The 14,154-nt window shown below is 36.9% G+C and overlaps 1 protein-coding gene across 3 annotated transcripts; it reads left to right on the top strand.

The window, feature by feature from the left end:
• On the top strand, positions 1 to 10,362 carry LOC135637056 (histone deacetylase 5-like). Of its 3 annotated transcripts, XM_065149410.1 has the most exons (14): positions 1 to 406; positions 1,205 to 1,406; positions 1,598 to 1,744; positions 1,823 to 1,935; positions 3,496 to 3,707; positions 5,493 to 5,557; positions 5,779 to 5,946; positions 6,036 to 6,128; positions 7,247 to 7,370; positions 7,452 to 7,588; positions 8,395 to 8,588; positions 8,680 to 8,827; positions 8,957 to 9,021; positions 9,990 to 10,362. In XM_065149410.1, the coding sequence occupies exons 1-14, from the start codon at positions 243 to 245 to the stop codon at positions 10,153 to 10,155; spliced, it is 1,998 nt and encodes a 665-aa protein (XP_065005482.1). In that variant the 5' UTR covers positions 1 to 242; the 3' UTR covers positions 10,156 to 10,362. The 3 variants fall into 3 exon arrangements, with proteins under 3 accessions (XP_065005482.1, XP_065005481.1, XP_065005483.1); XM_065149409.1 differs by having other exon boundaries at positions 3 to 406; positions 7,247 to 7,588; XM_065149411.1 differs by lacking the exon at positions 1 to 406 and having other exon boundaries at positions 1,221 to 1,392; positions 7,247 to 7,588.
• Positions 10,363 to 14,154: the final 3,792 nt, after the last annotated feature.

The following is a 14,154-nucleotide window of genomic DNA, read 5'->3' as shown; positions in this document are numbered from 1 at the left end:
TCTTCTCTCGCTGCGAAGATTCCAAGTTCCAAATCGGCAAGGCTGTTGGCCTATTGCCTTGGAATAGAAAGGAAAAGGGCCCTTCGAAAGGCGTTTCCCTCCCCAAGTCTTTTTTGCTTGCTCTTTCAATTTCGGAGACCAAGGAGTGGCGATCGAGTCCCTTTATCTCGTCTCCAAACCCTATCATCTTCTTTCCCTTCTCCTCGGACTCTTCTCCCCTCCATCTCCGATCCGTCTCCGGGATGATGGCGGCGTCCCCGGATGACAGCCTGCGGCCGCGCGTCGGCCTGATCTACGACGAGAGGATGTGCCGCCACGCGACGCCAGATGGCGAGGCCCACCCGGAGTGCCCCGAGCGGATCCGCGCCATCTGGAAGAAGCTCGAGTCCGAGGGAATTCCTCGGAGGTAACTGGATCTCCTTCTCCCGTTCTTTTCGTGTTCGAGATTCTTCTGGATGGCCATGGTGTCTCTGTTGTTCCGATTGGGACGTAGCTCGGGTCGAGATCCTCCCCTTTCCTCTGGTAATTTGGTATGGGTTTCAAAACCCCTAGCCTGCAATTGTTTTCCTCTGTAAGTGGTAGTGTCTTGGAGGAGATTTCTCGGCCTTTAAGTTTTACTGTTAAAATCAGTTTAAGACAATTGCAAGATTAAGAGACGGCAAGTATCCACCTCAAAAGGGTCTTCGGTGCATCTGTGCGGGGCGTGAAGCCACTAGGATGAGCGTCATTTATCTCGAACTATGCTTTGTTGTTCCTTTTTAGCTGTGAATAATTTACGCTTCCGCAGTCTGCAAGCTGGTTTCGTACTCTGTGACGTGTACCTAAAAGATATAATTACCATTGGCTGCTTGTCGTTGCTAGCAACTCCTTTTAATCATCATGCTTCTGTATTGACTCAGAGTTTTTTCCATAAAAGAGTAATGAATGACTCGAGAATAAAATTTATTTAGTAATGCTTACTTTTGTATCACAATCACTTAGTGGTCATGTTTTGTGACCTCTGCTGAGCTCTTTTTTTGGTGTCTATAACATGTGAAAAATACTGGATAATCTCGATTGAACTTAGTGATGCTTTAATAAAGATCCTGGCAAATATGTCTCTGGACATGAATCGTGTAAAGTGCTGCTTCTTTGATTCTTCAATTTCTAAGCTTTATTCAGATGGTCCATATTCTTTTCTTACTTTTATTTTCTAAAATTTCAGGTGTGTAGTCCTCAATGCTAAGAAAGTCGAGGACAAGTACTTAGCATCTGTTCATACCCAGAACCATATTAAATTGATTAAGAATATCAGCTCTAAGGAGTTTGACTCCCGACGTCAAAGGATTGCTTCAAAGTTCAACTCTATATATCTTAATGTGGGTTCATCTGAAGCTGCTTACCTTGCTGCAGGTTCAGTCATTGAAGTAATACATCATATACTACTTAAAACTTTTGTGCTAATGCAATTCAAAGTTGATCTTTCCAAGAAATGTTATTTTTTGAAACAATTATGAAACATAAGTATGCTATTGAGAACATTATTTTGCTTGTAATCTAACAATATCTCTACTATCATAATATTGATGTTTACCTTTTTTTTCCAAATTTCAAATAGGCATCTGAGAAGGTTGCTAAAGGAGATCTTAATTCTGTGATTGCTATTGTTCGGCCACCTGGACATCATGCAGAATCCAATGAAGCTATGGGATTTTGCCTTTTTAACAATGTGGCAGTTGCAGTTAACTATCTATTGAATGAGAAGGTTTGTCACATCACTCATTTTCCTATTGTGTGACTTTATTTTCCTCGTAAAACAAAATTCTCATCTCCCTTGTTGCAGCCAGAGTTAGGCATAAAGAAAATACTAATTGTGGATTGGGATGTGCATCATGGGAATGGTACCCAAAAAATGTTCTATAAAGACCCTCGTGTGTTATTTTTCTCTGTTCATAGGTATAACATCATCTCTTGCTTTTGGCTTTATAGCACGTATATCATTACATTCATTTAAGTTCTAGTTATATATTTAACATGCCCATCAGTGACATGTTTTATTGCATGTTTTTGTTGTATAATGTTTGATATATCTTACTCATTCATTCCACGGCACATCTGTTAGTTGTAGCATGCAATTAGCCTTGTTACAACTAATTAATATTTGTCAAGTTCACTTGTTGAGTTTTGTTAAAAGACAAATTGTAGTCCTCTATCAGAGCTTTGTCTTTTTAATCCTTTTTGGTCAAATAACTTTGTGGCTAGTTTCACCATTAATGCATTGATTAATTTTAGGCTTTTTGGTACCATTGTTAGTTTAGTGCCTTGAGAATTAGTCAGTCATCATCTTGAACTTGTTGTTTCATTTCCAAGATCTTATATTAATTGAGCGCATCAATTTTATTTCTAGATTTTATACACACACTTTGTAGAATGATATCTTTCTCAGGAAGTGTAAGCTTTTAACAAATTGTAGTATTTATCTTCACAGACCTAATTGAGCATTAGGCGCAATATATAATAAATACCATATGGATTGAAAATCTTTATCTTTGTCCTATCTTTGAAATATGTCCTGAAATAGCATTTTAATATTTAACAATCTACTATTAATTGGATCACATAATTGTCATACAATGATGTTAGACCATCCTATAGATACTTCCAACTATGTTTAAATTTTATCCAATGGAAATCACCACAAATTTAAACAAGTCAGCCAATATGGACCATAAGAAGTTTCTATTGGGTACTTTGTGATACTTTGTGATGGTTTCTGTTATGATTTTTCCTAGTTATTTTAGTAGACCAAAGTCGTATGTCAAAAGTTCATATAGATCTGTGTTAATTTTCAGTAGCACAATTTTAACACCACACTGTTTCTTGAGTTAATTGGGTCAAATTTATACCCTAGTTTGAGTATACTACAGTTAGAAGCAAAAAAATGTTGATGTTGCCATAACATTATTAATTGGCTTATATTCACATGATGCAACCCTATTTATTGCTCCTTGTGGGAAAGATTCTGCTGATGCTTTGGGGACATCATCTTGTGCTCAAACTGAAACCATTGCTTTCTCTAGCTAGGGAACTGTCATATTCCTTTTTGACACATGTTCTAGTTCTCTAAAGTGATTAGGAAACTTTTTGAAACCCTCCTGATATGAACTAGTAAAATAGTATGGTGCTGAATGAAGTAGTATTTTGCTTTGGTTAATTATTTATTTTAATGCTTAAGCAGACCTAAGAACATTCATCTATATTTCTGCATGGAAATTCCATCTATTGCTAATGGTATATTGAACCAATTCTTGTGTCGCACGTTTGTTCTCCGTATTATAAATTTCAGTTATCATTTAGCAATTTAGAAGGCAGCCAAAACTGAAAGCCACCTAATTTGGATTATTATCACTCTTGAAGATATATAGCATCTCATTGCTAATCGTTCTTAGTTTATTACAAAGCAGGTTTATATATGCACAATTATATGCAAACATAAGTAGAATATTCTTGTTTTAGGTTTGACTTTGGATGCTTCTATCCAAGTGGTGATGATGGCGCGTACTGTATGATTGGAGAAGGACCAGGTGCAGGGTACAATATCAACATTCCCTGGGAACATGGTCAATGCAGTGATGCAGACTACATTGCTGTTTGGGACCATGTATTGATTCCTATAGCCAAGGAATACAATCCTGACATTATTTTGGTTTCTGCTGGATTTGATGCAGGTTATCTTTGTTTTTGCTTGTTCAAAATTAGAATACAAGCTGCTATTTCATGTTCCATCATTTCCTTGTGCATAATCAACATACATATGAGTAACTCGGTTAATAAAGACATACATGCACTAGTTTCATACTTGGCGTTAGAAAAGATTAAGCTAGTGGAGACAAAGAAAGCAATCCAAAGTGTTTGACACTCATTTAGGAATGTTAAATACAATCATAGTACTGGGAGTCTGGGATAACATCTTATTAGCAAATATTGGAAGAGCTATGATTGATAACTTCTTTGTTCGGTGCAGCAACATGTTGTAGTTGAAAATGTATATTATTTGATATTTATCAAAGGCTATGAAGGGACTGATTCATTTATGGCAGGTTCTTCGAATTTCATGTTTAAGTAACTGGAATAAGCAACAACTTACTATATCATTGGGTCTTTGTGGCTTGTAGAGAAGTGTCTTCTGTTATATCAAATTCTTTAATAAGTTCAGTCCAGCATATTACCTTTTTGAATGCAACTCCAACTTGTGGTAGATCTTTGGATATAATAATTGGAGAGTTTCAAGGCGTATTTGAATTGTTTTGCGAGATTAAAGGTTGAAAGCTTTTTTACTAATTCTAGCAAATAGTTCTTTCCACCTAGGAATTAAGTAACTTTATTAGCTTGACAAACCTGCTAAAACCATAACACATAGAATCCAAAAATATATGCAAATGAATTCTTGATTAATTATTATAATTATTCATCTTTGCTTTACATTTCATACTTTATTCAATATGCTTTAATAAATTAAGCAAGGAAATGGAAAACTGCTGTATGGTTGCAAGCAATGCCGAGGACCTAAATAGTAAGAAAGTACTATTTGAAACTTAACTGTCAGAACTGAAGTGTGAATATTTTAATGGTTGCCTAATTCACTAGGTTAAAAACCTTAGATTTCGGGAAGCTATTTTTGGATGAAAATCATAATCAGTTAACTAAATTGTTTTTAGTTGTTAGTCATGGAGTTTTATCATCCTTTTTCTTTTCATGAAGGGATGTGATCCTTTACTTTCTCTCAAGCTAGTTGGTACTTTGTAACATTTGAAAAGAAAACTTATACAAGCTTTGTCATAGTTGTTTGTTGTTTGTATTTTTGCACCTAACATGTGGCTCCTACCATAAACTTCTTTGTGCATGTCACACAGTCGACCTTAGACTCAGTCACATCAGAGATTAGTGCACTATCCACGTCAATTGTAAAGATAAAGAGTCATCCATCCTCTATTGAATAGAGGATGGTTGACTCTTTTCTGACATTACTATAGAAAAATTTTGTTAAATGAAGTCATTTCTATCTTACATTACTGCAGAAAGAATCATTCTTGATAATTAAATAGCTAATATCTACTCCAGTAGTTCAAGTATTTAAGCATTCTGCTGCTGTGACAGTTCAGAGGTCATCTGGTATGCAGGAAAGTTTTGTTAAATAAGGTCATCTCTTTTTGACATTACTGCTGAAAGAATGATTCTTGATAATTAAACAGCTAATATCTATTCCAGTAGTTCAAGTATTTGAGCATTCTGCTGCTACGGCAGTTCAGAGGCTAAAGCTCAGACTTATTTGACGCTCAATGTATGGTCATGCTTCATACAGACACAAAAGCCTAGCTGTTACTTTGCAGAATTTCCTGCTTTTTGAATGCCCTTTTGTTTGCTGAAATTATTGTTTAATTAAATATGATAGTTCGATATCAGTTCATCCACTTTTTCCCACCTTGAGATTTTTGCTAATGTGCCTTGAACAGCCATTGATGATCCACTTGGTGGCTGCTGTGTCACACCACATGGGTATTCACTTTTACTGCAAAAGGTAAATAATTTGAACCACTGATTTGTTTCTTTTATTCTATCTGTTTGTGTTGATCCACCAACCTGGTTTGTGGAAACGGTGCCATTTCTTCATCTACATTGTTAAAAATTAATAATTCATTGTTGCTTCATATGTATTTCAACCCTTTTTATGAACTATACATTCTTTTTCTGATATTAACTGACATTATTAACTCATCGATTTCCTTGTTACTATTTAAGTTGATGCAATTTGCACAAGGAAAGATAGTAATGGTCCTCGAAGGCGGATATAATCTGAAGTCCATAGCTAATTCTGTTCTTGCTTGTGCAAAAGTGCTGTTGCAAGAAGAATCTGTTGGATCCATACAGACTGCAACATTCAAGTCCACATGGCGTGTCATAGAGGCGGTAATATGTTGTCACCCAATTTTATTTCTTTTGGTGCTCTTTTTATCTTTGGAAATACATGTTCTCACTGACAAATCAGTTTTGTTCAGGTTCGCCATGAACTTAAAGGGTACTGGCCTGTACTGGATGTCGAGTTACCTCAGAACTTATTGATTACCAATAGCAGACCTTGCCCAGCTGAGGTGCTTAATGTTTTCTTTCACAATTTTGCTTTCTGCTCTAATTTGATGCTGGCAAAATTCATGGATTGTCGATGTCTTTCCACAAATATTTAGTAAAATAGAGAGAGTTGACTTGAATCCATTCATCTGATATGCTGATTTGTGATGGTTAAATTTACTCTTAATCTTTCTCCAGCTTCTAAATTTACAATCTTTGGATACATGTAAAATTCTAGATTGAAACATATTTAAACTTTTTACTATCACCTTTTTTCCCACATGTTACTAATTTTTGTTAGTGTAAAGAAATATGAAGGTTGGGATTTGTTAGCAATGTTTTACAAGTTGATTGGATCAAAGCTCTTGCAATTGGATGGATATATAACATGAAAATGGAAAATAATCATTAATTCTCTTTGCAGTGTCCCAGTGACAATTTAGGCCAGAATTACTGACAGTCCTCTGTGGCCTTTTAACGATGTCATTGTCCAGAATACATGAATGTGCCTTTATACATGAATTATAGTTACCTTTTTAACTATAATTTAATCCTAAACTGCGACTTGGAGGGTGGTCTGACAATGGCATATTTTTACTTGGTTTTTAAATCTTAGGGAGCTTCAATATATCTAAGAGAAAACTCAAGAGTGCCTACTGGTATCCTGTTGGGAATTTTTTGTGGTACTCTCGTGATAATAGCATTGTGCACCTTGGATGTACGCAAGCTTTTCACTGGTTTGAGCCTTCTTCAGCTTCATCTTTTTGAGTCTATCATCTTCATTTACATATAAATGAAAGTATGATATGCTGGAAAATATCATACCTCTGATGTCAGTTGGATGAGGCAAATGTTATTGCCTATGAAGTAAAAACTGTTGGGAAATCTTCACTAATACTTGGTTACATGAGATCTTGAACCGAGACTGAGAACTTGCTTATTAACTACCAACAACAGCAACAACGATAAGCCATGATGTCCCAATTATTGGGTTGAATACATCAATGTTTTCCCCTCATTGAACTCTGTATAAGGCTGCTTATTTTTTACCTATATTTCTTTCACATGTAGCCTCTATTCCCATTTTGCATTAAATGTTGTTTTGTCTATTAGTTTTTATCCCTAAAACTTAAAATTTCAGGTGACCTACTCTAGTTCTGAGTCTGATGTGGAAAATGATGAGGGAGCCGCTCGCACTATAAATTTTTCAGATTTTGTTGAGGATGATGTGCTTCTACCCCTTTCGAAACTGAAGATTGATGAAGGTAACCATGGGAAGGTAATTGCTTCAGATCAAGTTCAAGAAGAGGAAAGTTTGTCTGCATCTGAAGCATCTCATGATGCAGAGTTAGTGACATCTAATGAGATTGTTGATGGTTATATCACATGGAGATCACTATTATCAAAAGTTGAAGTTTGGTATGCCAGCTTTGGGTCAAATATGTGGATGCCAAGGTTCCTGTGCTATATAGAAGGTGGGAAGGTATGCAGATTTACTGTATGAGCAACCAAGGTAGCTATCCTTACATTTTGTATGATTGTGAGATACTTCTGATTTATTGTACTATTATAGCAAAGCCATTTTTTGTATTTGCTGAATTATGCATTACCTTTTGCTGGTGGAAACTAAATTTAGTTGTGTATTCTGTTTTTGGCATCCTTCTCTACTTTAGCAGGAAAAGAATGTTTGGTAAGGGAATCTCAGCAAGAGAGAATTTTTACAAGTAGATCATACCTTGAAGATAGTATGTGCAGCATTTCACGTGAAAATTTAAAACCATACTTATCCCTTTTTATGAACCAGCAAAACCAATTTAGTGTTGATATATTTTGTGCTTTTATTACCATCCTTTGGTAGTCATTTTTCTACTATGAAGAGATTCAAGTGGAAGAACTGAAACTTTATTCTATGAGGCCTCTTTTCCTGAGATTGTCACTTGAGACTAGACTGGAATAATGTGCATTGTCTCTCAGCAAGAAATCCGCTAGATGAATTATTTGACAACTGCAATGGCTTGTCATTTGTTATCAAATGCATTGGTACATTTATTTGCAACATTCTTTTTCCTTCTTACACGTGAAGATAAGAAAACAAATCAGTGTGTTGGAACCTTTCTTAAATAATGTTGTATCTAACTCTTGCAAACTTTGATGTTATAAAATTAAGTTCAATAGTAAAAATGCAATGCTATTCTCTTATATGTTCTAATAGTAAAAATGAACTTTCTGTAAGTTCCTAAAATGTTTCTTAGTTATGAGTTGTTTATCTTTTTCCTGTCACTCTTATAGGTGGAAGGCATGAGTGCACCATGCTGTGGATCGCTAGACAAAAGTTCACCAAAAGATGTCATTTGGAAAATTGTCCCTCATCGTTTACTCTTTGGAAGATCTCATACCCGCACATGGGGTGCAGGTGGTGTTGCTTTTCTTGATCCTGAAAGGAGCACAAGTGACAAAGCCTACTTATGCATGTATAGAATAACGTATGTTCCTACACTTCTTTTTTACATATTCAAAATTTTGTTGATTTTTCTTGCTCCACCTCGTGTTTTGTTTCACAATTCTATTTTACAGACTTGAGCAGTTCAACGATGTATTGCTTCAAGAAAATAGTTTGCACCAAGAAAATGGTATTATTAAACAGATGGCTTCTCCTTTACTAGATTTACACATCCTCGAATATGTTGCTAAAAACAAGTCTTTGCCTCTGAAAGCCCTCAAGGTACCATGCTGGACTCTTGCTGCACTTCAAAAAAGCAATTGCATATCATTGTTAAAAAATTTGTATGAACTTGCTTAATTATGTGTAAGCTCACATATATAAGAAAAGTTGTTGTCGACGTTGCTGCAGGATGGATGGTACTCCACAGTTCTTTATTTGGGAAAAGAGGATGATCTTCCAATTTTAACAATGACGTATGCTTCTTGTTTTGCTACTTTTTGTTCTGCATGTTTTTGACATATGTTTTCATTCTGTCGAGAACGTTTACTTCATGAACAGAATACACCACTGTTTAGCTAGTTCTTATATATAATTTTTGATACTATCATGATACAAACTGAATGATCGCACACCTTGCCTTTTTTTCCCAGAAGTTTTTTTTTTTAATTGCAAAGGGTAATGGCTTATACTTTCAGTATCGTAACTCATAGATGAGAGACTATTTAGGGCAGTATCAATCTCTCCCATTAGATAACCAAGATCTCTGAGTGACAATATTCAAAAAACATCCTAAACCTATTAGACCACCATCATTGTCGACAATGTCCTCTCCCTTCATAACCAAAGGTCACTGCAAACAGAGGCCTCCTTGCTCATTGAAAGGCAACATTTTTAATAGTCTCATGCCTGAGGTATCAATGTATAGGCTGCCTGATGTTACATCATCTACTGGTTTTTTAGGTTTCGATCTATGCTTGAACCACATCACCACCCTTGTTGGAATGATGCAATGGCCAGATTGACATTAAGGCGCATTGTTTCTGAAATAAATCATTCTTTCCACATATCATTATGTCATTTTTTTTTGAAGTTAGTGTTAAAGAACATAGAACAAATTTCCATTTCTTCCAGTGAATAAAATCCTTGTGTTAGAGGTTGAGCTTTGGTGCAATTCCACCTGAACAAGTTATGGAATCTTCCAACAGGATTATTTACGATAAACATTCCAGCCCCTGAAATTCTGTCACTTTGTGTGACTTATCATCAAGTATGGCACAAAAGTGATTCTAAGATGTCAGCTGAAGGGGAACGTTCAGTCTCTGGAATTGGGGTCGAAGTAGGACTTAATGACAGCATTATGTGTGAATGTTTTCCAAATTATATGCTAACTGAAGTTATTTTCAAATCCTTGACACTATGAATAAATATCATTCATATGCAGGTGCTCTGCATCAGATGTTGAGCGTTTTAAATCTGGAGAGCTACCAGCATCCGTGCCTGCAAAAGACTATATGAATACACTAGTGAATGGCCTGGTAGAAGGGAAGCAACTGACCAGGGAGGAGGCTGTTGCATATGTCAATGGTGCTGCCACCTCGAAATTATGAGCCTGATCCTGCTGCTTTATCCTCTGAACTCCCTCAGTACCAGATCTTCTGGTAAAACAATTTCAAATTAGGAGATGCATATTTTGCCTAATTCTTCTATTTATGGTAAGTTACATCTTGTAAAATGCTGTTCTTCATTCCTACCTGAAGAATCTAACTCTGTGATGCCTAAGTAACCCAGGTGATGTATTATTGTTGAGTGTGTTACGTGATGAGCTTAATCCTTGTTAGAAACACTAGGTATGCTATGTAGATAACTCAATTCTGCTGGCGTTGAAATGACAGAAAGATGTTAATGCTTGTGATTCTGCAAGGCATATGGAAGGCCGGCACTATAGATGCAACAGAAGCATAGGTTACTAGCAGCTTGTTGTCGCTGTTAAGAACTTTAGCTGATCTGTCGAAAGAGTTAGTGAATTAAATATCATGAAATAAGAGGATTGCAGTTTTTATATCAGGAAGTTGACTAAGCTGCAGTGAGGTTCGTCGACCACTCAATGCACAAGGATGGTCTAGGTAAAAGCCAACTACTCATGGGTAAATTGGCTGACATGAGATTCTTTTAGATTGATTGGGTTAGAAGAAAATGGTACTACTGTATCTCATGACATAAGTTGTGCTTGATACTTTGACGTCCTCGATGAAAACTTAGCACACAAAGTGAATGCATGAACACTTGGGGCAGATACGTTTGCATCCCATTGGGCTTGGACGGCCATGATGGGCGCATGCAAAAGAAGATGCTTTGGGTGCTGTTGGGCCTTCATCCGGGAGAAAGCCGCTAGGTGCTTCAGGTCTCACGACTGGATTTCAGCATTAGGTTTTGCTGGATGGAAAAACATCTTTTCGCCATGTCTAAATGGCGATGAGTTATTCGAATTTTATAATAAGTGTAGCATCTCTTTTAAGTGCTCTTCTACTCTCTGGGCCAAGATAGTGTTGTTATATTGGGTTTTTCTATCTATGGATGCCCCTTTGAAGTTATTAGGCTAGTCCATAAAGCTAAACTAATATGCAAATGTGCATCATTTGAATAGTTAAAACTTCCATCATGAGCAAAACTTAGTTCCAACAGCTGCTGAGTACTTTCTCCAGCTTGGGGGGCAATTCCCTAACTCACTCTTTACGAAGTCATTGTAGGGGACGTTTACATAGTCCCCACTCACCACCTGATGCATTGCCATTGGTTAAGACGAATGAAGAATTTGGTAGCTTCTCGACGACAAGACTACGCCATCCTCATCGATCCATTCTGGCCATCAATGGGACCAGCTTACAGCGTTTAATAGTCATCACCCAAATATCTTGGAAATAAAGGTCATCATCATAAACTTACTGGGTTTCATGATCTACCAACGATTGAGATCTATGGTGCATTAGTTCTTTTGTTAATATTTATCTTGGCCCTCGCTATTATTTATACCTATTTCTTAATTGGTCAGATTGATTTGAATATCAATCATACGATGTGCTATATATATATATATATATATATACACACACACGTAAAATCATGAATAATCCGAATAAAAACTTAATATCCTATATAGTACGGTTGATTGTACCTTAAATACACATAATATTTTTAGAAAATTGAAATCCTTGGTTCATTTGTATGCTACTCAATAAGAAGCAGGAATCCCATCTTCAAAAAAAAAAGAAGCAGGGATTCGGGGGGGTCAAAAAAATAACAACCGCAATCTAAAGAAAAGTGGGACTTGGGAAGATCATGGATAAAGTGATTCACCACTTGTGGGTTCAGGATTAAAATCTTCATCCACATGGTTCATCAATATGACAGTTCTTTGTTGGAGACTGAAACCTAATGCTATTGACGTAATCCAGTTCGAATGTATGGTAGTTCACATTGTGTTTAGTTCTACCAGATTGCCGTAAGCTACCCACTTATACCTATTAGTTGTTTACCTGAAGAAGATGTGATGGGTCCTTATGCCGTGATCGAGGAGTTTGTACTGCTTGGTCCGATTGGTGATAAGATCTTTGCGTGATCGGGTTGAGCTCGGGATCAGTTGGGATGCGCCTCTTCAGTGAGCTCATCCGTTGTTGCCTATTTCCTATACATCGATTTAGGTCGGGATGGGGAGGGGAATCTCGACTTAAGCCCCTGCAAAGATTAAGTTAGTAAAATTATTTTTGTCGAAGATCCTCTTCCCCTTGTCATATGTTGGCTGGCAAGAGGTTTTTATTATAGTGCCTTAGAGTTGGCCATACATGACTTTCGCACGACGATCGATTCTCTGAGCGACAAGTTTGTATCTTCGACGTCCGTCGTCCGGGATGTGTGGAACAGTGTCATGCGACATCGTCCCGAGCTTCCCGATGTGGTCATTGTTACGGCAACACTGGTTCGTGCGACCCCAGATGACACGAGAGGAGAGCGACCATCATTCCAAATTCCTGGTGGCACATCTGATATGGAATCGTGTCTTCCACCCGAGGTTCCGTAATATGCCCAATGTACATAATGTCATTATGTGATCCACTGCTTAGGTTATAATGTACATATTACCTCAGCTAAAGTATGATACAAATTCGTAGGCAATTGATCAACCATTATAGATGTAGGCACCAGAAAAAAAAGAAGAAAAAAAAAAGGAAAAAGATAACCACAATGCAATCAACAAAAGTTAAAAGTCCAATTCCTGCTTAAAAAAAAGTTACTTGAATGTAATTCTTTAGTGCAGATCAAGAATAAGGATAACGAAAAAGATTGTTGCATTATATCCGTAACCTTGGCGTGGTCCAATGTCAACGTCATAAGATCGACCATCGTCTCGAGGATCGCAAACCAACCATGGTAGTCTCCCTCCTATATCTGAGGAGAAAGCACGAAAAAGATCACCTTAAATAGTGGAATCAAATCAAATCAAAAAAGTCGAATGAACCTTTGTAGACTACTTTTCAAGTGGATTAAGGAGTTCGAACGTGGCCCCCATTTTCATTTATTAAGCCATACTCTTATTCCTACACTCCACCTGCGTTACCCACCTGCCAGAACCTCAGAACTAAAGGCCCCACCAAACTGGGTAGGGGATGATACCCTTTTTCTTGGATCCAACATGATCCATTCCGATTCAGATCCGGATTAATAGATGGGATGGTCTGGTTATATTTTAGGTTGGGTTGTGATTGAAAATTCTCAATCCAATTCAGATCTGGATTGGGGAATGATTTAAGCCTAAACCTTAATCCGATCCAATATCCAATAAGCCTAATCCGATATTATATATATACATGCATGTAATTTCCGAAGTGCTGCCGTATGTAATTATAATCAAAACTTCACAACCTATGAAGCCGTTGGTAATTGTGTACTCTCCATCTCGATAACTGACAAGTTGGGTTTGTTGCCCAAATAGGTGATCCGCTGCCTAACTCCATCTGTCGCAAGTTTAATAGGACAAAAACTTGATGAGGCACAAACGGCGTCGTTTGAGTTCTTTATCTGAAAGATCAGATGGAACGAACAAGATTACAACCAACACAATCCGGATCCAGAAGCAGAACAACATCTAATAATATAAACTAAAAATCGAGACGCAAGCATGGTGCAAATTGCAAATCAAGAAGAGACGGAACCAACATATCAAGTAAAATAATCCAATTCGAATCAGGAATTGGGCCACGGATAATAAAGAAGACCCAGAGAGGGATGAGAGGCCAACGCCGTTGAACGTCGCTGTAGCCAAATTCCAAAGAGGCTCTACAATCAATGAACGAAAGGAGCGTCTGGATCTACTCTTACTCTTACTCTACGAGTGATCTACTCTTACAACAATGCCCTCACAACAATGCAACATCAGTGATCTACTCTTACTCTACGATAAGATTTCCTCAAGAGAAAAATCCTCCATTTTGTTAAGGGAATCCTTTCTCCTAATATGTTGAAAATAATCGAACGAAATATAAAAAATATTATATTTATATTTTTTTTATAAAATTTATATAAAAACACTGTATTACAGTATTATCGTAATA

This window comes from Musa acuminata, chromosome BXJ3-4 (genome assembly GCF_036884655.1).
Source record: "Musa acuminata AAA Group cultivar baxijiao chromosome BXJ3-4, Cavendish_Baxijiao_AAA, whole genome shotgun sequence".
Lineage (NCBI taxonomy): Eukaryota > Viridiplantae > Streptophyta > Magnoliopsida > Zingiberales > Musaceae > Musa > Musa acuminata.
This window is presented reverse-complemented; position numbering and strand designations above follow the sequence as displayed.

Bases quoted from the DNA above. Each gene is read 5' to 3' on its own strand.
- LOC135637056 (XM_065149409.1), top strand. From the start codon at position 243: ATGATGGCGGCGTCCCCGGATGACAGCCTGCGGCCGCGCGTCGGCCTG. The intron at 407-1,204 runs GTAACTGGATCT...CTAAAATTTCAG, and splicing joins TCCGAGGGAATTCCTCGGAG to GTGTGTAGTCCTCAATGCTA. The intron at 5,947-6,035 runs GTAATATGTTGT...AGTTTTGTTCAG, and splicing joins CATGGCGTGTCATAGAGGCG to GTTCGCCATGAACTTAAAGG.